The sequence below is a fragment of the Chiloscyllium punctatum genome, chromosome 38 (assembly GCF_047496795.1).
Source record: "Chiloscyllium punctatum isolate Juve2018m chromosome 38, sChiPun1.3, whole genome shotgun sequence".
Classification (NCBI taxonomy): domain Eukaryota; kingdom Metazoa; phylum Chordata; class Chondrichthyes; order Orectolobiformes; family Hemiscylliidae; genus Chiloscyllium; species Chiloscyllium punctatum.
The window spans coordinates 24,081,467-24,105,464 of record NC_092776.1 but is presented as its reverse complement, the minus strand read 5'-3'; the positions used below and the strand labels follow the sequence as shown (position 1 = coordinate 24,105,464).

The following is a 23,998-nucleotide window of genomic DNA, read 5'->3' as shown; positions in this document are numbered from 1 at the left end:
ACATAATTCAAGAGAAGCTGGTTTTGGTGAGAAGAAGGCAAAAATTACAATTTGAGATGGAAAAATACTGAAGAAATATCCACAAGATGGGTAAAAATGAAAGAACAGCTGGAAAATCTTTCAAGTCCATCCACAATCTTTCTCCAGTTAAGCATGAGCCGATCTTAAACTTTATCATATGTATAATCAGCTTGCAATAATAGAACAAAATGAACATACTAATGTAAATAGAGTGTGGGGTGCTGGAAAAGCACAGCAGGTCAGGCAGCATCTGAGGAGCAGGAGAATTAATGTATCAGGCAAAAGCCCTTCATCAGGAATGAGGTTTGTGAGCCACGGGGGTACAGAGTTAAATGGGAGGGGGTGGAGCTGGGGGAAAGGTAGCTAAGAGTGCAATAGGTAGATGGAGGTGGGGGTAATGTTGACAGGTCGGAGAGGAGGGTGGAGCGGATAGGTGGGAAAGAAGATGGACAGGTCATGAGGAAGGTGCCGTGTTGAGAGATTGGATCTGGGATAAGGTTGGGGGAGGGGAAATGAGGAAACTGGTGAAAGCCACATTGCTGCCATGTGGTTGGAGGGTCCCAGGGCTTATGTAAGGACTTATTACAGGTTGGACATTGTGATAGGGTCAAAATGATATCTTCAAAACATTCCACTAAGGTTTAATCATTAAAGGTTAATTGGACATGACAATGAGCAATTGGTTAAAAAAAATTGGAAAAGTAGGCAGAAGAAAGTTGGGAAAACAGGCATTATTACTTAGGTCAATGATCATAAGATTTAGGCCATTTTGGTACTAAGGATAAGAGGGAAGCTGTTTGCAAAATGGTTAGCTTAGTCAAAGTATTAAGTTTAACTATGTATAATTTTATTGGTTACTTTATGTTAGAGCTGAAATTACAAATATTATAACAATTGGTAAAAATTAACATCCTTTCTAATCTTTTGTACTAAGATCAGCAAGGGATATGAATTTCATAACCAATTTGAAAAGTCAGTAGTAATAAGCAAGTACGTAATGCAGCTGGCAAATACCTAGGAATGGATATAATAATCCGTATTGGAATGTGGTCAATAATCCTAGGAACCCAAGGACAGGTGATGTTCGTGTATTCACAGAATTGGATGTGTAGGTCAGAGGGGATGTGGCAAACACTGATGTCAATATTTTATGTAACCATTGTAACTTCAATGTCCTGTACTTTACTGGGAAAGTTAAAGTTTCACTAACATCCCAATCTGAGTTATAATAAAGAAGGCAACTAGGCCCCAGATGAAAGCCAGATTTAGAACGATCTCTGGCCTCTCCCACACGTGTGGTAAAGGAGCTCCAAATAAAAATCGATTTGTGCTATTGAACACGGGAGTCAGACTCCTCTTTAAAATCCGTCTCCAAAATGCAAAATTCTTGCAAAACATTGTACCCAAATTCTTGATCTGATGGCTGTATTTCTACATTTCAAATGCGCTTCTGCATCTGAATTGCTTGCTCAGTGATCTTTGTTGACCCAATATGTTGATGTCATAGGGTTATTTGAAATACAATGCAGTCTGTAATGTACAACAGCAACTTCTGTCTCACCTCTCAACCTGATGACAGGTTTCTACCTTCAAACATGGTATTCATGGAACATTTCAAACTCAAAACAAGTTTAGACAGATGTTGACATAGTTGTGAAGGAGATAAGCAAGGAAAGATTCCTTTTTATGCTGCTCTGGCAGAACCCACCAGGATACACAAGTTGTGACAAGTAGATTATGTATTATGATTAGATTAGATCAACCATCAAGACTTGATTCTTCACATAGCTGTGGCCTTTTCAATAATTTAGGTTGTCAAGCTATCCTCCTTGGCAAGTCTTTTTCTAACTAAATTTCTATAGAATCATCTGCAAATAAGTATCCGTTCTCTTTTTTTTGGAAAAAGCAAGGAGGTATTTTGTGCCTTCTATTCTATGCTGTGGATAATTTCACACATTTAAGGTAGAGCAATCAAGGATGAGTAAAATCTTGCCTTCTTGCATTAAGCATCACACCTATTAGATGTTCCAGCATAGCTGGACAAACATACAATGGAAATATAATTTTGATGGCTCAATTTGCTTTCATAACCATTACGAGTCTAAAATTAACCAAACATAATTGTCAAGGCAAGTGTGGAAGTCTGAAAGCTAACAGCAAAATTGAAGAACTTCACCACAGGATATTGAACTACAGTGACTGTTTATTGGATTGAAATATTGCATTGATCTTTATATAAGTGCTAGATTAAGTTTTCAAAATTAATTTGCACAGTCTTGCTGCTAATTTGTTTTATAGTCTTCTATTAGTGAAAAATCTAGTTAACGACACAGATTCATGAAAGGCGCTAACCCTCAGATTAGTCTTTTTCTTCACCAATTTAACTATAGCTTGAAATTTGAATTTGACTATGTCAGAATGTTGAATTGATGACCATAAGATCCTTGTGCTTAAAAATATCACTCTGCCAGACCTTATTTAAGAATGCATGTGTGTAAGGCAGTTCCCAGGCTGTCTCTTTTATTACTGTTGCAGACTGTTTTGAATTACACTTTTCTCAAGGAATCATTTAGCCAACTAACTTATTTAGTTTACAGTAGCTATGGGTATAACCCCTGAACAAAGTAGGAAATGGCAAGATTGGAAAAATTAGATTTGCAGCGTCAAGAAAAAAAAAGTCCAATTTTCAATCCCAGATTTCAGCGACAAGATGAGAATCTCATTAGTGAGTAGCAAGAAGCCAATTGCATGAAGTATTTGCAAAGATTGTGTCTGTGGCAGTCTAGTGCATGTGCTTCATAGTGTTGGCAAACACAGACAAGTTTTTATTCAACTGGCTGCTTCTCAGGATCCACTGGGGATCAGTGTGGGACCTCTCAGTCTTCAACCTGCAATGCATCAAGACTGTTATCTATGCAATTTGTGCCAGAACACACTGCTTCATCACATTTCCATAAGGTCAGTGCTGCAGCCTGGGCATTTGGCTTCGCTAACGTAGATGCAGGGGGCTATAATCTCAACACGTGTTGCATTGAGAGCAATGTAACGTAATAGATTTTAGTAATCGAGAAGTCTTCCATTCAACAACTGTACGAGGCGTTTTCACATTCTCCATATGTGTCTGCGTGGGTTTTCTCCGAGCGCTCCGGTTTCCGCCCACAGTCCAAAGATGTGCAGGTGAAGTGAATTGGCCATGCTACATTGCCCATAGTTTCAGAGATGTGTAGGTTAGGTACATTAATCAGGGGAAATGTAAAGTAATAGGGTAAGGGAATGGGTCTGGGTGGGTTACTCTTCAGAGGGTCGGTATGGACTTGTTGGGCCAAATGGCCTGTTTCCACACTGTCTGGATTCTATGATTGGTTCACTACATCTTAGTGTGCACCAGGTATCCTGGAAGCTGCCACGATGCCTCTCCTGAGGAACTCTCCTGTTCCTAACAAGAGTGGTTTGTGGGAGACAAGGGCTGCCCTCGGCATCCATGTCTGATGATGCCATTACCCGATCCCTGACTGAGGTCAAGTGTTGATACAATGCAGATTATGGGCCTCCAGAAAGTGAGGTTCTGATTCTTCAATTTGTCTAGGGATCTTGCAGTTTATTCCCTAGCATGTTGAATAATCCTAACAAGCTATGCTCTGCATAACTGGACCAGGCAAACAGAGAATGAGACAGATGCTGAAAAGCTGGGAGAGCAGCAAAAGTCTTCCGGGGAAAATTGAGTTGGAAGAACATCACCTTCACCACGATAGATTGCTTCACTGTTGGATGCAACGAGACAGACAGGACTTAATTGACATCTAGTGCTAGTAGATGTGAGATGGATGCATTTGTTGACTGTAAATTTGTTGTTACCCAAAAGCCTTGGAGAGTCCTTCTTTCTTCCCAGAAGCAAATGCTGCTTTTTGGGCTTTTTTATCCTTCACTTGCACTGTTGTTTAAAAAGATTTAATGTTTTCATTTGTTTGAAGGCATTCCAGCCTGTGATTCTCCCACAGTGAACATAGAAAAGATGTTATGCTGCCCTGGATATTAGTAAAAGAGTCGCACTGCTTTTGACAGGGTTCTAAGTTTGATATGGTACGAAGAATGTGCAGCATGTAATACTTGTGTCATGTAGCTGCAGTTTCAATTACAGTAAGTCAGACAATTGAGCTTGTATTTGGAGTGAAATGTCACCTATGTACCCTCAGAAAATTTTCTTTTTCATTTCCCCCTCTCTTTGCAGAGTGTGAAGGGCTATCTCTGGTTGGTAGATTGAGTTGTTCAGCAGCTGGACTGCAAATATGGTGCTGGTGTGAGAAATCACAGGAAGTCCCAGCACTGGCAATATTTCTGCTGGTGAGCATACAATAGTGGAGTTCAGCACCATAGAGGCATGGTGTATGCATAATAGGTGAGCTGTGTAGAAAACTTGCGAGGGCCCATAGAGGGACATGGAGTCATAGAGATGTACAGCATGGAAACAGACCCTTCGGTCCAACTTGTCCATACTGATCAGATATCCCAACCCAATCTAGTCCCACATGCCAGCACCCAACCCATATCCTGCCAAACTCTTCCTATTCATATACCCATCCAAATGCCTCTTAAATGTTGCAATTGTACCAGCCTCTACCACTTCCTCTGGCAGCTCATTCCATACCTGTACCAACCTCTGTGTGAAAAAATTGCCCCTTAGGTATCTTTTATATTTTTCCCCTCTCACCCTAAACCTATGCCCTCTAGTTCTGGACTCCCCGACCCCATCCTCCATGAAATTTCCCAAAATTGACACTTAAATAATTTTTAATAAAATTCAACCCTGTAAGCCTCGACATAAGTGGAATTCACTGAAAATTAGCCTCTGTAATTTAACCCACTGTTACAGGCTAGTGTTTGAAAGGTAAAAACTGAAGCCAGGTAACTTGGTAAATATTGTAGCTCATCATAATTGTTTTTAAGACTGGCCCTTTACTTATCAAGTCTATGCCATTATGAATTCCAGTTGTGTCTTCTATTCTTTGCCTGCTTGAATATTCAAGGATCTATCAAATTTCATCATCAGGGTTTAGGGACTCCATTGTAGAGAGTTGTACATCTAACCATCTCTAGAAAATAATTTCTTCTATCTTGTCCTAATTTATCCATTATACAGTAGATCTCATTTTAAAATTAATTCAAAGATTGTTCTCTTGAATACTTTAACTGAAGAAATAAATTATTATACTGTGGATAAGAACTTATTTAAAATCTTATGTACAGTTGCTTGCTATGAGTTCTGTCAGAATCTTAGGTTTTGTTTTATTTTAGAACTTAATATGGTGAATAATTATTTAAATGTAAATATTCAATAGCTTTGACAATCATTTCAATTTCACATAGTCATGTTACACCTTATAATTTCTAAATGTTTTTATTTTAATTTTAGTGCTAATCAGTTAGAATTAAACTTATCGACAGAATAACTGAAGTCTAGTTAACTTTGTCTCCTGTTAGTTTTAAATATGTTTTGAGACTAAATTAAATGTCCTGTTAGTGAGCAATCTTCACTCATTTTTATGGATGCGTTTATCTATGGACACTTAAGAATATAAAATTGTCAAACTGCCTGTTTTAACTTAGTACAAGTTTGTTCAAAATCAGTGCTGAAAGTGGCCTGATATGATTACAATTGCAGTCTCATTTCTTCTCAAGGTCTAGGATGTTGATTACAGTGAACAAAAGGTGGTTGATGATACTCTCTTATGCTGTCATGCTAAAGTGGTGTGAAAAGTTTACCTTGCAGTGTACTGTTAATGTTTTACACTTGGTACTGATTCAGTCATAAGTCTAGACCTGGAAAGTCATTGCTCAGGTCTATTTCAGGTATAGGATGGAAAACTATTGTAAATATATCACAAAGATATCAGATCTAAGGTAATGTATTCTTAGTAGATGATTTTGTAAATACTTTGAAAGGAACTTGTCTCTGAAGCTTAAAACTAAATTTGATAATTGAAGACAGTTTAGTGTAAAGCAATGTAGAAAGAAAAAAAATTTTAAGAAGTACCTTAAAGCTCACTCTTGCAATTTGCTCAGCCTCCGAGCAGAGTTTTTGTCTGTCCCCATCTCAATAAAAAGACTACAAATTGTAATGGTAAGGTAGAGGTTAAAAGGATTGGAGGAGCTTATACAGAACAACCTCGATTATCCAGACGAGACAAGCGGGGAGTATTTTGTTCGTATAACTGAGAATTCGGATAGCGTTTTTATGGGACCTTGAGATCTTGTTTGGATAATTGATGTTTGGATAACTGAGGTTGTTCTGTCAATGTTAAAATATAATTCATAATTGGTCAAAACTTTATTTTAATAATTTCATAAAAGCAGCTTCCACAAGCAGCTGGATAATCTCCAAAATTGAATTTCTACTTGCCACTCATGAACCGTCAGTAAGTACCATAAAACTGTGGAATTTTAAGGAATGTGCGAATAAAGATGAAAGAATGTTTAGTTGGCTCCTGCAATGACCATCAGAGTTCCTTGGGGTGGGAAGGAGAACAGATTTACTTATGCACACCACATGGCCTTTAATTTAAACTTCCACTTTTGATGTCATTTACTGGCTACAATGCATTCATCCTGGGGAAAATCTGAGGAGGTCTGTATTTGTCCTGCTGGAGAGAGCCCACTTTTTCTTAGGGACCCAAGACCTGAGTTAAGGCCCTCATTAGGATGTGCCCAGGCCTCAAAGTAACACTTGGATCTGCCAGAAGAATTACTTTTCGGGTGTCGTCTTTTGTCCCTGCAATTGCGTTATGTTGCATCACTTTTAAACTGGTGGAAGTCCAGATCTTTCCACCAATTTTAAGCCATTAACTGCCATGTAAAATATTTTTTTTAAATATAATTTTGCAGAATCTATTTGCTTTTGGAGACCTGGATGGTATTGGAATAAATGCAAAGTTACAGCACCCTCTTGGAGTGGCTTGGAATGAAAAGAGGAGTCTGCTGTATGTAGCAGACTCTTATAATCACAAGGTAACTGATTTTTTTTGTCTTATAACTAAAATAACAATTACTTTGTTTCAATATTTGTTTTCAAACTTGAGAGATAAGTTCAGCTGTGATTAAGCTATTTAGATTGAAACAGAGCAACTAATTAGTGCCTTATAAATGGGAACTATATCTATATGAAATCACTTAACTTTATCTATAAAATGAAAATAATTCTAAATGTAATATATTTCTTAGTTTAATTTATGCTCTCACTGATAATCTGAATTTGCATTTCTAATTCAATAGGGAAAGCAATATTAATGCCAAGTAAAAAGGGAAATGTAAATACCTAATTCATGAGATTAAGAAATAGGGCAAATCAAATAGGTTTAATATCTTGAAAACAAATTATCACAGACTATGGATTTATTACTGACTGTATATGATTTTAACTGCCTACATTAAACATGTCTCCTATTAAAGAACTGTAGAAGTATTTTTATTGTCATCTGTTATGTTCACAAATATCTCAAATATTCATAATTGGTATTTTAAATGTAGCACACCAACTTTCATGGATATATTTTGGAAGGGCACTTTTTTAGAATGTTGGGTCCTTAGCATTCCCATACTTGGTGTGATTATTTTAAGCTATGAAATATCTTATTAAGAGAATTAAAGCTGTCTTTAACATTCTGATTGTACATCTGTTTCCATTTACTATGGGACTGAAATATTTACTTGTTTCTCAGATCAAAGTAATAGACCCGAAAACAAAACAATGTACTACACTAGCAGGAACTGGCAAACCAGACAATGTAATTGGTGCTAAATTCAATCAAGTTACATTCAATGAACCAGGAGGTGTATGTGTTGGTGAACATGGGGATGTGCTATATGTGGTGGACACAAACAATCACATGGTCAAAGTGCTTGATTTGGAAATGCAGACAGTCTATGTGGTAAGTTACATTTTCTTTCACCAATTACAGTAAATAATGTAACATAAGTTTGTAATTAAACAATTTTGCAGTGTTAGATTAAGGTTGGAGGGATGCACCAATCTCTCTTTAGTCCCATTCCCTCACATTCTTTTTTATTTAACCAGAGTAGTAATATGGCTAATTATACAGATATCTAGATTTGTACAAAAAGCAAGTCAGCCAGGTTTGTTTAGTCAACAAAGACTAGCAAGTCTAGTACAAATAAAACCTACTCAAACGAACATGGAAATATTATTGAGATAACAAGATTTAAATTGTGCCATGCCAAATAGAATTTATATTCTGACATCCCAAGATTAATATGAGACAAATATGAATAACATATAAACTATGATTGAACACCCCACAGAAAATATCAAACAGCAAAAGCAATAAATAAATCATGGAATCCCTACAGAGTCGAAGCAGGCTATTCAGCCAATCAAGTTAACACTGACCCTCCAAAGAACATTCCACCAACACCCACCCCTCTACCCTATCCCTGTCATCTTGCATTTCCCATGACTAACCCACCTAGCCTTCACATCCGTGGACATTATGGGCAATTTTAGCATGGCCAATCCACATAAACTATGCATATTTGGACTGTGGGAGGAAACAGGAGCACCCGAAGGAAACCCACGCAAACACTGGGAGAACATGCAAACTCCACACAGACAGTTGCCCAAGGGTGGAATCAAACTTGGGTCCTTGGCGCTTTGAGGCTGTAGTGCTAACCTCCCTGAGTCACCATGCTACCCCTTGTATCCTATGGATTTTTTAGCAATCTTCCTGCTCTATATATTAGTGGCACTGTGGGTAATCGAATCTCATTGGAACATCTCAAGGGATTAGGAATCTTCCCTTTTGATGACATAGACATGAAGCATCCTCAGAATTATTCTATCACAGACTGCCTTAATGATTTCTCTATTTCTGGTGGTTTACATTCCTTTCCTGGAAGCACACTTCCTTGGATTCGGTCTTTTGTGCTTCAATCTTGCTATGTTATACCAAGCAGTTATTACTTGTGAAGGTTCAAACCCCAATATCTGCTGTATTGAACTATTAATAGCATACCGCCTCAGTGCTCGCAGCATTTTTCTGAAGCCCAGATTCCTGATTCCATAGCTGCCTACTAATTCCTATAGCTTCTTGATGAATTCAAAAAGCACAGAACTATCTAACTGCTCGTGACTTCTTACAGAGTCCCCTACTATATAGATTCATTGTTGTTCAGTTGCCTTTTTAGAAGACCAGCTAAATAGTTTTTTTTCTGCATGAGGTTTGCTTCTATATCTATCTTTTTTGACTAATTATGATGACAGAATTTATCTCCAGTGACCTTTGAACTGTGTTAAGTGAGCTATTGAAAACCTTCAAACAAGCCCTACCCTTGTTTCTAGGCAAAATTGAATGTAACTGATATTTTGGAACAGTCAGTGTAGTAATCAGCAGTGGGACTTGACAGTAACAACCTCCTTGGGTTGTCCCCAGAATGTTAGTGTTTACTGAGTACTGGTTCTGACAGCATAGAAATGGAACTGGTCACAATAGGGACCACCTTTGGATTGCTGAAGTGCATTTTGTGAAAGTGGGCAGACTAAAAGTATGATGACGATTAGCTCCATCAGATTGGCAGGAGAAAAGTGATCCCAATAAAATATACAATTACCCTGATCCAGTAATCAAAGCGAGGATCAGAACTCTCAACTGTGCAGAAGCCATATCTAAGAAATCAAAAGAAAACTAAACGATTGGGAAAAAAAACTCCACCTAAATTGCAGGCTGTTATTTCAAATCTTTTTAATCTTAAAATAAAGGAGTTTAGCTAATTCCAATGAGAGGGAGAAAGAGAATATCCCAAAATATGATCTAATAAGTAGATGTCTTCCTGGTACATGGAAATTTTCCTTTGTGCTTGGTAGAAAACGTCAACTTTTTCTTGAACTGAAAATACATGTTGTTATTTGATCAGACATTACACAATCTGTGATTCATCTGTCTGTGGGTTAATAGTTTGATCTCTTTCAGTGTCTCTCATCTTAAATGTATCTATCAAATTCTGGACATACGCTTTGCATTCAAACTTTTTTAATTCATGTAGATTAGGTGTTCTTTATATTAATGATAAGCACAGAATTCAAAATGTCATCGGCAATGTAAACCTATTTAAAAGCTTAAATCACTTTCAAAATTGTGCATGAAAGTACCCTACTGCTTTTGGTAGTGTCTCTTGCATTTTGTTACTGAGCCCGAATCACATTTAGTGTCCTCCATTTAAAATTTAGCAACACTGCTTTCTTCTTGCTTCTGCAGTCAGCATTGGCACACATCTAATCCCATCTTTGACGCTCCTACCAGTCGTTTCAAATCAGACTGACTGCCTACTTTAGTCTTCCACCTAGTCCAAAATCTATTTCCCAACTTGACAATTTTTCTTCATCTTGGATTTGAGCATCAGTGCATCATGACCTTAAATCTCCCTGGTTTTGACTTGAATTAAAGAGTAAATGTCCAAAATCTCTCTTTGATGGATTCAAAAAGGAACAGCTCCAGCTTTCTGGCTGGCAGCAGGTGAAAATTGACCACTATTACTTATCCTTAAAATTATTTCCATCACTTCTGACTGCATGGCCCTTCTTTCACTTCAGGCCATCAATTACTTCAACACTAGATCAAAATATTCACTCAACAACGCATTTTTTCCTCCCAGAATTTCACTCCGTTTTGCTGCTTTGTTTTTCACTCAATCTGAGTTCAAAACCTCCATGTATTTATCATTCATCAGCCAACAATATCCAGTCCCAACTTATCACTCACTCTAAAATGAGCTATAGGTGATTTTAGCCTCTTGTGCTCAGAGACCGAGAAATATGATTAACATAGTCTTGCATTAAATCCAGCACTTTCTTATTGAAAATTTTAAACAAAATAATTTCAATGAAATCATATAATTATCCTTCAGGTCATGCATCTGAAATTGTTGTACTTTGCTTAGGAGAGATCTTTGACTGATATCTTCCTGCTTGCTTCACCAGGATTCTTCCTGACACAACATTTCTTCTGTCTTCTTTCTGGAGAATTCCTATGTGGGCCTTTTTTTCCAGAGTTTAGAGGTTTGACATATCCTAATTTCTGAGACCAGGCATGTATAAATTCCTGAAACTAGAATTAACATTTCATGAGTCCCTAGTTAAGAAGTCACCATTTCTTACTTCCCAAATCCACAATGAGTTCTTGTTCTGTTCCCATTTGCTTGTTTTTAAAAAATTCAATGTCAAAGCCTCTCAATACTGTGCCCAGCAACAAATGTGTGATAAAATAACGAAATGTTAAATTACTCTTGACAATCAAATTACAGACCTTAATGTAAAATAGTGTGATACTTGTGGATTTTTTGTTTCATTTTTATACAGTTGGCAATCACTGCTGCAGTTGCTGTGGATGCTTCCAAATCTACAAAACCGAAAATTTCTAGGTTACCAAAATCTGCGCATTCATTGCAAATGGTTCCATTAGTTGTGTCATGTGGTCAGACTGTGCAGTTCTGCCTGAAGATTGATCTACCAGAAGGAGCAGAACTCACAGAAGGAGCACCCAGTTACTGGGCACTCTTTGCAGAAGGTAACGTATATTTTAAATGAATACATTAAACAGGAGAAGGCTCAGAAGAGATCTACCAGGATGTTGCCTGGAATGGAAGGTTTGAGTTATAAGGAGAGGCTGGATAGACTAGGACCTTTTTAACTGAAGCATAGGATGATCTCATAGAGATTTATAAAATCATGAGGGCCATAGATAACGTGAATGGCAAGTGTCTTTTCTTTAGAGTTGGAGATTTCAAAACAAGAAGGCATATTTTTAAGGTGAAAGATGAAATGAACTTCCGGGGAAGTGGTGGATGCAGGTAAAGTTACAACATGTAAAAGACATTTGGATAAGTACATTAATAAGAAATGTTTGGGGGGATATGGGTCAAACATAGGCAGGTGGGACTAGTTTAGTTTGGGATTATGGTCGGCATGGACGAGTTGAGCCAAAGGGTCTGATTCTGTATTGTTTGACTATTACAAATGCTATAATATTTTAGATTAGATTAGATTACTTACAGTGTGGAAACAGGCCCTTCGGCCCAACAAGTCCAGACCGACCCGCCGAAGCGTAACCCACCCAAACCCATTCTCCTACCTTTACCCCTTCACCTAACACTACGGGCAATTTAGCATGGCCAATTCACCTGACCAGCACTTCTTTTGGATTGTGGGAGGAAACCGGAGCACCCGGAGGAAACCCACGCAGACACAAGGAGAATGTGCAAACTCCACACAGAGAGTCGCCTGAGGAGGGAACTAAACCCGGGTCTCTTGGCGCTGTGAGGCAGCAGTGCTAACCAATGTGCCACCGTGCCGCCCACAAAGTAACTGTACAATTTATTTTCTAAACAAGTAAATAAGGTTAGCACTGCTGCTTCACAGTATCAGGGACCCAGATTCAATTCCCACCTCTGGCAACTGTCTGTGTGGAGTTTGCACATTCTCCCCGTGTCTGTGTGGGTTTCCTCCAGGTGCTCCGGTTTCCTCCCACAATCCAAAAGAAGTGCTGGTCAGGTGGATTGGCCATGCTAAAATGCCCATTGAGTTAGGTGCATTAGTCAGAGGTAAATATAGGATAGGGGAATGGGTTACTCTTTGGAGGGTCAGTGTGGACTTGTTGGACCAAAGGGTCTATTTCCATACTGTAGGTAATCTAATCTAATCTAAATGTGTGCCCCATTGATCAGTTTTTAGGATTAAATATTGCATTTGTTAATTTTTGTTTTGAGACGTAATAAATTATGTCGGGACAAATCTTTTGTTCTAAAATTTCAGGAAGATTCGCTAGCCCTTTGTGGAATAACTATTCATTTGACTGTGAAAAAATTGCATTATTTTCTGTTTCGACTGAAATAGTTTGCACATACATCAGTGTTGAAGTTGAGTTCAGACCTAAAAAGAAGTTCAATCAGCACAATCAGCATTGTGTCCAATCACAGAACTCAGTAATCAAAGTAGATCAAAGTATAAAATCAGTGAAGGAAAGGACATTGAATTCGCCCATAGCTTGACAATCATGCCCCATTTTATGCTTCAAAATCTCAGCATTAGCAGCGAACAAGGGAACTTCAAATTCCAAGGTGTCAGTTTATCTGCTTCCATCATGCAAAGTCTTCCTGAATATGCAGAACTACTTTGTACCTTAATATTACAAAAGACAAAGTTGAGTTAGTCTTCAAAAATTAAAGTATTATTCCTTTTGAAGAGTCATAGAAGATTAGAACAGGATATCACTTCAGGTATTTTGTATCTACGGAAATTAAAAGTAGTTAGCAAGAAGTTAAGAAACTGATACAAAAAAAACTTGTATAATGGTAACAGCCATGATACACATTCTGTGGTAACTCTGGAAATTGTGTGTCAGAACTTAGGTCAAATGTATAGTTATTTAAAAATTTGTTTGTGTTGCTAAAGTAGAAAATCACTTGGCTTAGACATTGAAACATTATTTGGACATTAATAAGACATAATTCTAACAGGCATTTTAGTTATAATCTGCATGCTAATGTGGTTGACCATTGTTTGGGAGTCATGGAATGGGTACAAAATATATGATGTCGATCATTGCAATTCTACCGAGGCTAAATATCAAAGAACCTGATATCCCAGAATCAGTGAAGGAGTAAAAGAGGTAATGGAGGAGTTGAATCAAGTGTCATTAGCATACAGTTGGAAGCTGGTTGTTTGTCTGTATAAAGTCATTGTGAAGCAGATATATTTGGGTATAAGGAGGAACGAAGGAAAGATCCCTGGAGGAACTTGGAAAAAATGATGCAGAGCAGAAAGAGAATCACTATTGGAAATGCTTAGGCAACAATCAACTGGATAAAAGTGAGTTGGACAACAGAGGAAGGGATTGGCAAAGGATAGTATAATTAACCACACCAAAGAATGCAGATCAGCCAAGAAATCAAGACTGAGAATCATGAAGTAGTCTGCATCTAAAAGAAATTTGTAATATAGTGTTTTGTCACACAGAGAAAATCTGAAAAAGCTCAGGACATTTTGCCCAGTTTCTTTCTCAAAGAACTCTAGTGTTGAAGTAAATGTAGGAAGAATTGATGAGTGATTCTGAAATTTAAAACTCTTTATGGAGAGTTTTATTCATCCATAGGATGTTGGTGTCATTGATATGGCCAAAGTTTATTGCTTATCTCTAAACAGCTGCGTGGCTTGTTAGGCAAGTACATCACATTGTTGTGGTTGTCGTGTCACATACAGACCATATAGATAAGGATGGCAGACTTCTTTCCCTAAAGGATATTAGTGAACCACCTGGACTTCTACAAAAATTCTGAAATGTCATGGTCATTATCATCAATTCTAGCATTTCTTTTCACATTTATTCGATTAAAACAAACTTAAATTCCCCAGCTGTTGTTATGAGATTAGAGTTCATTTCTCTGGCTCATTTGTCTAATAATAATACTTCCTACAGTCAAGTTTTGCTGTTTTGTCCTGTTTTGCTCATATATTTGCTCCTTTTCTTTCAGTTCAACTGGAATTAGGGTTTGTTCCATAAATTTCCATATTCCTTTTTTCTCTTACTTTATTTGCAGGTGAAATTATGATCTTTGAAGGCTTCCCTTCAGTTCAGACATTATTCTACAAATGGATGAGCTAGTCATTCATTTCTTTCCTCCTCTCCTTCAGTACAAGATAATTTATTATTCTCTGGCTAATCATTGGAACATGGGATCAGGAGTAGGCCATTCAGCCCTTTGAACCTGCCACATCATTCAATACAATTATGAATGTTCAAACACCTCAATGCCTTTTACCCACCCCATCCCCGGTCAGTTATGCAGGTCATTGGTGAGAAGCATCTGTACAGTGCTGGTTGTCATGTTTAAAAAAGGATTGTAATGCATTGGAAGCCATTCAGAGAAAGTCTCCTGGACTAATACCTGGAATGAGCAGATTGTCCTATGAGGAAAGGCAAGCCAGACTAGGCCTGTATGTTTTGGAGTTAAGAAGAGTCATGGTGAAAACACATTAATTGAAAAAACACAGTATCCTGACGCAACTTGACCAGGTGAATCTGAAATCTTGTGGAAGAATCTAGAACTAGGGGTCATAGTTTAAAAATAAGGGGGTGCCCATTAAAAACAGAGAAAGGGAAACTTTTTTTTTCTGAGTTTGAGAGTTTTGTAATTCTCTTTCTTAAAAAGTAGTGATTGCAGAATCTTTAAATATTTTAAGGCAAAGGTAGGTAAATTGCTGATTACCAAGTGGATGGCAGATTGTCAAGGATATGCAGGAATGCAAAGTTGAGATTAAAATCAGGTGAGTCATGCTTTTATTGAATGGCAGAGCAGACTTAAAGGGTAGAGTGGCTTACTCTTGTTCCTATCTCTCCCAAAATACCATCAATAATCAAAAATATACCAATCTCTATCTTAAACATATTCAAATACTAACTCTCCACAGCTCTACATGATTTGGAGAAGTCAGTGTTGGACTGGAGTGTACAAAGTTAAAAATCATACAACCCCAGGTTATAGTCCAACAGGTTTAATTGGAAGCACTAGCTTTCAGAGCGCTGCTCCTTCATCAGGTGGTTGTGGAGTATAAGATCGTAAGGCACAGAATTTATAGCAAAAGTTTACAGTGTGAAGTAACTGAAACTATACATTGAAAAAGACCTGGATTGTTTGTCAAGTCTCTCATCTTTTAGAATGAATATGTTGGTTTCAGTTCTTCCATATGTAAATCGCAGAATTTTTTTAAAGTTACATTCTCAAGTGAACTTTAATAATTTTTGTCATGTTGGCCCAGATAATGCACTGTGTGAAACTGTCTGTGCCACAATGTTCAGACTGATTCTAATCTAAAAAACAGATTTATGGAATCTCACATGGATTCATGCAGTTTTTGAGCAAAATAGAATTAATTCTGCAAGTACAAATTCACCCATCAAACGTGTGTGTGTATATGGGATGGTTATGAGTGTTTGAGAGTGAGTGTGTATGTGAGTGTGAATGTAAAGGGGTATAAGTCTGTGAGAGGGTGCATGTGTGCGTTGGAGTGTATGTGTGAGTATACAAAAGAGGGTTTGTGTGTGTGTAGTGCAGTGGGGTCACCTGTTGTGTGACATGAAACCCAAGGTCCCGGTTGAGGCCATCCCCATGGGTACTGAGCTTGGCTATCAGCATCTGCTCGGTCACTTTGCGTTGTTGCCTGTACTGAAGTCCACATTGAAGGACGGGCACCCGAAAGTCTGAGGTCGAATGTCCTGGACCAATGAAGTGTTCTCCGACTGAGGGAAGTGTTCTCCTTCTCAGTTAGAGAACACTTCAGTGGTCCAGGACATTTGACCTCGGACCTTCGGGTGACCATCCTGCAAGGTAGACTTCGGGACAGGCAACAACGGAAAGTGGCCAAGCAGAGGTCGATAGCCAAGTTCGGTACCCATGGGGATAGCCTCAACCGGGACCTTGGTTCATGTCACACTACAGGTAACCCCACTGCATCATACACACACCCACACAGACACAGACACACGCACGCACACACATAGACAGACAGACACTTCTACAGACCCATATATTCACGCAGACTCTCTCTCATACGCTCACACATACACTCCCACACTGTCACGCACACATGCACCCTCTCACAGATTTTATACCCCTTTACACTCACACACGTATACACACAATCTCACAGATACTCATAACCCCCACCTCTCTCTCTCTCTCTCTCTCACACACGCACACACACACACACACACACAGGCATGAGTTTGTGGGGTGAATTTGTACTTTCAGAATTACATTTTATTTTGCTCAAAAACTGTATGAATCCATGTAAGATTCTGTAAATCCGTTTTTTTAAATTAGAATCAGTCTGACCATTGTGGTACAGACAATCTCACACAGGGCACCTCACACCTTAAATGCACTATCTGGGCGAACATGACACCAATTGTTAAAGTTCACTTGAGAATGCAACTTTAAAACATTCTGCAATTTACATATAAAAGAATTTAAACCAACATGTTCATTCTAAAAGATGACAGACTTAATCCAGGTCTTTTTCAATATATAATTTCAGATACATCACACTGTAAACTTTTTTGCTATAAATTCTGTGCCTTATGATCTTATACTCCACAATCACCTGATGAAGGAGTAGCACTCCAAAAGCTAGTGCTTCCAAATAAACCTCTTCAACTGGTGTTGTGTGATTTTTAACTTTGTACAGCTCTGCATTTTCCTGAATTCCAAAGTTTCATAGTCCTCTAACTAAAACAATTTCTCCTCATCCTAACCTAATTTTAAGCACTTTACAAGTTTCAGAATATTGAAATCAATATATTTAGTGTTCATTAAAATGGAATATAGGCAATACATTTATTACCTATATAGCTTTTATATTGATGTAGAATACAGATGGTGGTGTTGGAGGGTTGTCTTTCAGACTGGAGGCTTGTGACCTGTGGTGTGCCGCAAGCATAAGTGATGGGTGGACAACGTTTTGTCATTTATATATATGATTTGGATGTGAAAAAAGGAGGTATAGTTAGTAAGTTTGCAGATGACACCAAAATTGGAGATGTAGTGGACAGCGAAGAAGGTTACCTCAGTGTACAACGGGATCTTGATCAGATAGGCCAATGTGCTGAGGAGTGGCAGATGGAGTTTAATTCAGATAAATGTGATGTGCTGCATTTTGGAAAAGCAAACCAGAGCAGGACTGGTAAACTTAATGATAAGGTCCTAGGTAGTGTTGCTGAACAAAGAGACTTGGAGTGCAGGTTCATAGTTCCTTGAAAGTGGAGTCACCGGTAGATAGGATAGTGAAGAAGGTGTTTGGTAAGCTTTCCTTTATTGGTCAGTACATTAAGTATAGGAGTTGGGAGGTCATGTTGTGGCTGTACAGGCCATTGGTTAGGCCACTTTTGGAATATTGCAGGCAATTCTGTTCTTCCTATTGGAACTCTGGGTTCAGAAAAGAATTACAAGGATGTTGCAGGGTTGGAGGATTCGAGTTATAGGGAGAGACTGAATAGGCTGGGGCTGTTTTCCCTGGAGTGTCTATGGTTGAGGGTGACCTTATAGAGGTTTATAAAATCATGAGGGGCATGGATAGAGTAAATAGACAAGGTATTTTCCTTGGGGTGGAAGAGTTCAGAACTAGAGGGCATAGGTTTAGGGTGACAGGGAAATATATAAAAGGAACCTAAAGGGTAACTTTTTCACGCAGAGGGTGGTGCATATATTGAGTGAGCTGTCAGATGAAGTGATGGAGGCTGGTACAATTACAGCGTTTAAAAGGCATCTGGATGAGTATGTAAATAGGAAGGGTTTAGAGGAATATGGCCCAAATGCTGACAAATGGGACTCGATTAGGAAAGTATATCTGGGTGGCATGGACAAGTTGGACTAAAGGGTCTGTTTCCGTGGTGTACATCTCCATGACTCAAAGAAAAAGATCAAAATGTGAGAAAAATACTTTTAAAAAAAGCAAAATAAAATTAATACATTACAATCCAGTTTAAGACAGAAAAAGTTCTTCTGATCATTCAGTTTAATCATCTCACAATACTGTCCTGCTGTTGTCTTCTCACAAAGTCCTGTTTATTTAAAATCATTCCTATGTCTTAGCTTCACAAGTTGTTGAACCTGTTATGTTTTCTTTAAAATATACATTAACATTTTCCTTTCACCTCGATGGTACCCTACAATACCTCTGTTTAGAAAGAGGAAGGAATATATTCTTAGCGGCGGATAGAAATTAATTCAATAAATAATTGAAGTATAAAAGCAACAAAAGGAGCTGAGGGAATGAAAGATATTGGTGATGAGCAAGGGAATATGTTTAGTTCAAGACTTCCTGTTATAGTTCTAGATTATTTATTGATTTTCGAGGCTAACACAACTACTGATTGTGATGTAATTCCTATTGTATGTTTTGGCCAGTGATTTATAATGTGGATGAAATAGCATAATTTTAAATTTAGACTTCAATTTTTGTTTTTTTTTCCAATTTGAAGGGCATGACTGGCTATTTGCTGGACAGAAGATCAGTGGAACAATTGTTGATCTTGCAAATCACCCTGGAGTGTTCTTTGTCATTCCTGCTCAAGTAAAGACAAATGCACTTTTGTTATCGATAGATGTGTGCCTCTATTTTTGTAAAAAGAATGACAATAGTTGCCAAATGAAGGGAATTTCATTTCAACAACCATTACAATTCTCCAACATCTGTCAAGATACTATTTCAAAAGTGAATCTCAGTTTCAGCTTTTAAAAAATATTTTAAAGAATGATCTCGGAGATAGTAAAATCAAACAAAAATATATCTTTTAGTTCTATACCATAAAGATCTTATTAAACATTATTTTAGATTGCATAGCAGGTTAATAAATTCTTGATTTATTTATAGTCACCAAAGTTTGAATCCAGCCCAATTTGATAAGTTGAAAATCTTGGTGCGACTTTGTACAACCTAATTCCAGGCCCCATTCATTTTTGACCTGTTATAGCAAAACTCTTGGCATTAATGGCATTGAAATTGGAAACTTTGCATGAGCCATAAAGAAGGCTGGGTTCAGAAATGTACATACTGTAGCATCCCAAATAAAGAGATTAATCTCCTGCAGATATAATTGGGATACATTTTTAACAAATTGAAGAAGCTTTACTCTACAGCTAGCTGTACTGTACCTAAGCAAGAGAACTTAAAGTTGTCAACACTGTCTGTAATTTGAAATTATACAATTCTTCAATACAATCTTCACAAAAAGTTAACTAAGATTAAAAGAAAATCCATACAAGACTTCTAAAATAGAAACAAATAGAGTTTCCTGATGTAAGGATTTTTTTAATATAATGAAGTATACAGGTAAAACTAAGGAAAACACATTTAACCAGAATTGAGGCAGTTCTGTCCAAATACTCAAGAAATGAAAGAATACTTTGCAATCCTCAGTTGAGCTTTTAAGTATAGCCAACAACCAATAGAAACTGGTTAGAACAATAAGAATTCTTGGTGCTGTCTCACAATTGTAATCAGTGCAGTCTTACTTATAAAATGCAAACAGCTGTTGCTTAGAATTAGAGTGATATAGTACCATATAAAATCTTGAGTGCGCTGACATCATTTTCTTAAAAAGCTTATAAATACCAAAATGTTTGTTTTTTTTTAAGTTTATTATTGTTTGAGTTTCAACCAATGAATAAATGAATTGGATGAAAATGAAAGAAATATTGTATGTATTTAAATCAGATTATGAATAGTGGCATACTAAAAAAACTGTTAACATTGATAAATGAAAGCAGAAAGCACTTTGAATTCTGATAAAATGAAGTGCATGATTTGTAAGCCTAAACAGTATATAGTTTAGTCTGATTATGATCCGCCAAACCTTCTTTTGACAATATCTAATTAATTTTATATTCTTATGATATTTGAGTTTTGCAAATTAAAAACAGTGAATACAGTGCTTTCTGTTAATTTTTATATTGCTTGTGTTTGAAGCACATTTTGTCTCACAGTCTTGTATTTTGCATACATTTTGTTGCATTGTCTGAAAGAAAAGTGTCTTCGTATTTAAGTTGAAACAAGTAGACCTAAATGTTCAGAATTCTTTCCACAGAACAAATTTATTACATTAATGCTGGGTATATTGAAGCAATAAAGCTGATCACCTTTTTATGTAAAAGCGAAGTTCTGTTGTCAAGTCTGCAAATACTCATGAAGTAAATTTACTTGGTCTCAAACCAAATTAAGTTTTGTACATATGACAGTGCTAAAATCTTTGGGATGTGTAGACTTATAAAATGATGAACTAGTAATTACTGTTACGTGTTCTCTGACCTGGTAAGTCACTCAGTTCAGGGGCAATTAGAAATAGGCAAGAAATGCTGGCATCCAAATGAAGACAACTTCAACTGGTAAGGCTGTATTTCTGGAAATTTAATTCAACATAACTTGATGCATGGGGGGGTGGGGGAAGAGATATTTCAAATAAAATTCACTGAAAGAAGTAAGATATACTGAGTGAATAGAGGGAAGGAGAATTTTGTTTTTTCTACTACTTTTTTCAGGCCCTAGCATTTGATTTTCAATTTTAGTCAGCAAGAGAAAAACATAGATTAACAACTAGTATTATTAGAATCTGGAAGTTTTATTGTAAATTTTAGTGACAGTGCCAAAACCTTTTAAGTGATGTAGGCTGTATTATAAAATAATGAATTAGCATATCACTGTCCTGCCATTTCTAATATGATGCACTTGCAAAATGTGAGACCTTCTGGGTGTCATTGTGTCATTGATTTAATCTTGGGATTAAATACAAGAGAGGAGTGGTTATGTTTACAGGGCATTAATACTAGTTACTGTACTTATGGAAGGATGTTGACCCATTGGAAATAGTTCAGACAAGGTTTACTTGCTAATATTTCAAATAAGAGGATTGTCTTATGAAAAAAGGCTAAACACACTCGGCCTTTACCCAGTGAGGTTTAGAAGAGTCAGAGGTGACTTGATTGAAACATAAGATCCTGAGAAAACCTGACTAGGTGGATGTCAAAAGGATGCTTCCTCTTGTGGAAGTATCTAGAACTAGGCGCCATAGTTTAAAAATAAAGAGTTGCCCATTTAAGACCGATGAGGAAACATGTTTTCTCTCAGTGGGTTGAGAGTCTTTGAAATCCCTTCCTCAAAAGGCAGTGGATGCAGAACTTTTCAATAGTTTTGAGGCAAAGGTAGATAGATAAATTCTTGATTACCTACGGCATAACAGACTTTGGGGGAATGCAGCATTATGGTTCTAATCAGATCAGCCACGATCTTATTGAATGGGAAAACATATTCAAAGGCCAAGTCGCATGCTCTTGTTCCTTGTTCATATGTTCAGATCTATGATAAGTAATATTTGGTTTGATAACTGTTTGGCAAATTTTGCAGAGGTTTTGGCTAAAGCTGGATATGTAAAACAATGATTCTTAAGAAAAGTAAATATTTCTAAAACTATGTTACCTCAGCATAAGGAATTCAGTTCAAAGTTCCAGTCCAGAAGTATTTGGTTAAAACTGTGGAGGGATTATTTGAGGCTGAACAAATCTATGCTCAGTTAAATAAAGTCTGCAGGAAGAGGCTATCAGAGTCTCAAGACCAGATATTGAAATATCGGTTAAGTCAAACCTTATGTGTAAAAGAGCAGGGAATTCCCTCTCTGGCGTGAGTACTATATAAAGGAGTACTGTGGGATTAATGGGTTTGTATTTTACTGTATTTCAGAATATTTAAACTCATGTTCTATGTAAGTAATTTGTTTTATTCTACTTTGTCTTCAGTTACTTTGCATAATAAACTTCTGTTTTGCTCCTGAAACCAAATTGAAGCATTGTGTGCTTATGTTTGGGTGGGAGACTACCTGATTAAAACACCCCCAAAAAAATCTATCAAGCCAGATTTCAGTCTGGGTTCTGACTTGTCCATCACAAGTGTTGAGATTATAACGACAGTGGAAAAGGTTAGTCTTTTCTGTGAGTCCAGGACTAAGGGATGAATTTACAATTAGACACTGTCCTAATAGGACAGAGATGAGGGGTATTTTCTTTCTCCCAAGAGAGTTGTGTGACTTAGGAACTCCCTGCCTCAGTTGGCTGTGCGGGCAAGATTGTTTATTATTTTTAAATTAGATAGACTTTTGTTAGGCAAGGGAATCAAAGGTTAATGGGGAGAGATGGGGACTGTGAAATTCAGAGCACAAACACATCAGCCATGATCTTATGAATAGTCTACTTCAGCTTCCAATTTGTAAGTTTGATACTCACGTCCCATTAAAGAATAAAAGAAAACTTGACTTTTTTTATTGAACTAGTATGTCGGAAACTGAAAGTACATCATTGGCAATGACTTTTTGCAAGAACACTCCACTCAAAGACCTGAAGTGTAGTTATGTTGTTTGCCCATTATGCACCATATTGATGGTTGATATATTAAATAATTGCATAAAGCAGAGAAAAATATAAAACATGAACTAGGCCAAAGTGATTTTTTTTGTAGTAAATATTAACTGAAACGGGTGCTGAATATGTGAATAGCCTACCAGTTTCCTACACGTATACTTATTCCTGGTTGGGTTTATCTTCTTTAATCAGAATTCCATACCGTTGAAATACATCTGTTCTTGATTCATGCAAAATAGAGATTCCCAAATATAGAAAATTATTTAGCAAGGTTGCCTCTCTTGTTGTCACAACCAAGATTCTCTCATTCAGTATACCCAGTTACTTGACATTTTCAAGACCATTATTTGCACAAGCGGCATGCTTTTAACATGTACAACATATTAAATGTATAATATTGTATATTCCTTATTTGGACATTGCAATGCTGTGATGCACACTAACATGTATCTGCACTCTTATACCACTAGATGGAGATTTTTAAGCTCCAGACACGAGAGATCTCCGCATCTATTCTTATTGCATCATTAGTAAATTATGAGCTGGACTGGATATCTCAGATATTGGAGTATTGTGCTTAATAATGCTGACAACACAAGTTCAATGCCTGGACTAGTAGAGGTAGTTTTTGGAGATGTCCCCTACATGTGATATCCTAGCACATTCAGCCATGTTTAGTGGCCCTCAGAAAACCAAGGCTGCAATATGAGGAAAAAGTAAGTAATTTGTAAGGAAATTTTGCTTTGTCTTTATTTTCTGCAAGTATAGGCTAAGATCAATCCACAGGTACAAAATATAATATACATTGGCCTAAATACTCTAAGGTTGTCTGCACTCTACACAATTAATTGTTGATAATTTCATTGAATGATTTTTTTTTAGAAAAGGTAACTTTATCTGCCACTGCTAATTTAAAGAGAAACATCTGAATTATTTTTGTAAATAACAATTTTTGCTACTTTGTATTGTAGCATTAACATAAGTGACCAACAAGCCTTCGGCATCCAATCTGTAA

At 37.1% G+C, this 23,998-nt stretch overlaps 1 protein-coding gene across 6 annotated transcripts in view; it reads left to right on the top strand.

The window, feature by feature from the left end:
- The window catches only part of nhlrc2 (NHL repeat containing 2), a 93,267-nt gene extending 70,871 nt beyond the window's left edge, over positions 1-22,396 (top strand). For all 6 annotated transcript variants that reach the window (XM_072557378.1, XM_072557377.1, XM_072557376.1 and 3 more), the window contains 4 exons: positions 6,901-7,023; positions 7,734-7,943; positions 11,384-11,591; positions 19,059-22,396. In XM_072557378.1, the coding sequence (XP_072413479.1) occupies positions 6,901-7,023; positions 7,734-7,943; positions 11,384-11,591; positions 19,059-19,315 (798 nt within the window). In that variant the 3' untranslated portion in view covers positions 19,316-22,396. The remainder of the gene's footprint in view (positions 1-6,900; positions 7,024-7,733; positions 7,944-11,383; positions 11,592-19,058) is intronic.
- The last annotated feature ends 1,602 nt before the right edge of the window (positions 22,397-23,998 follow it).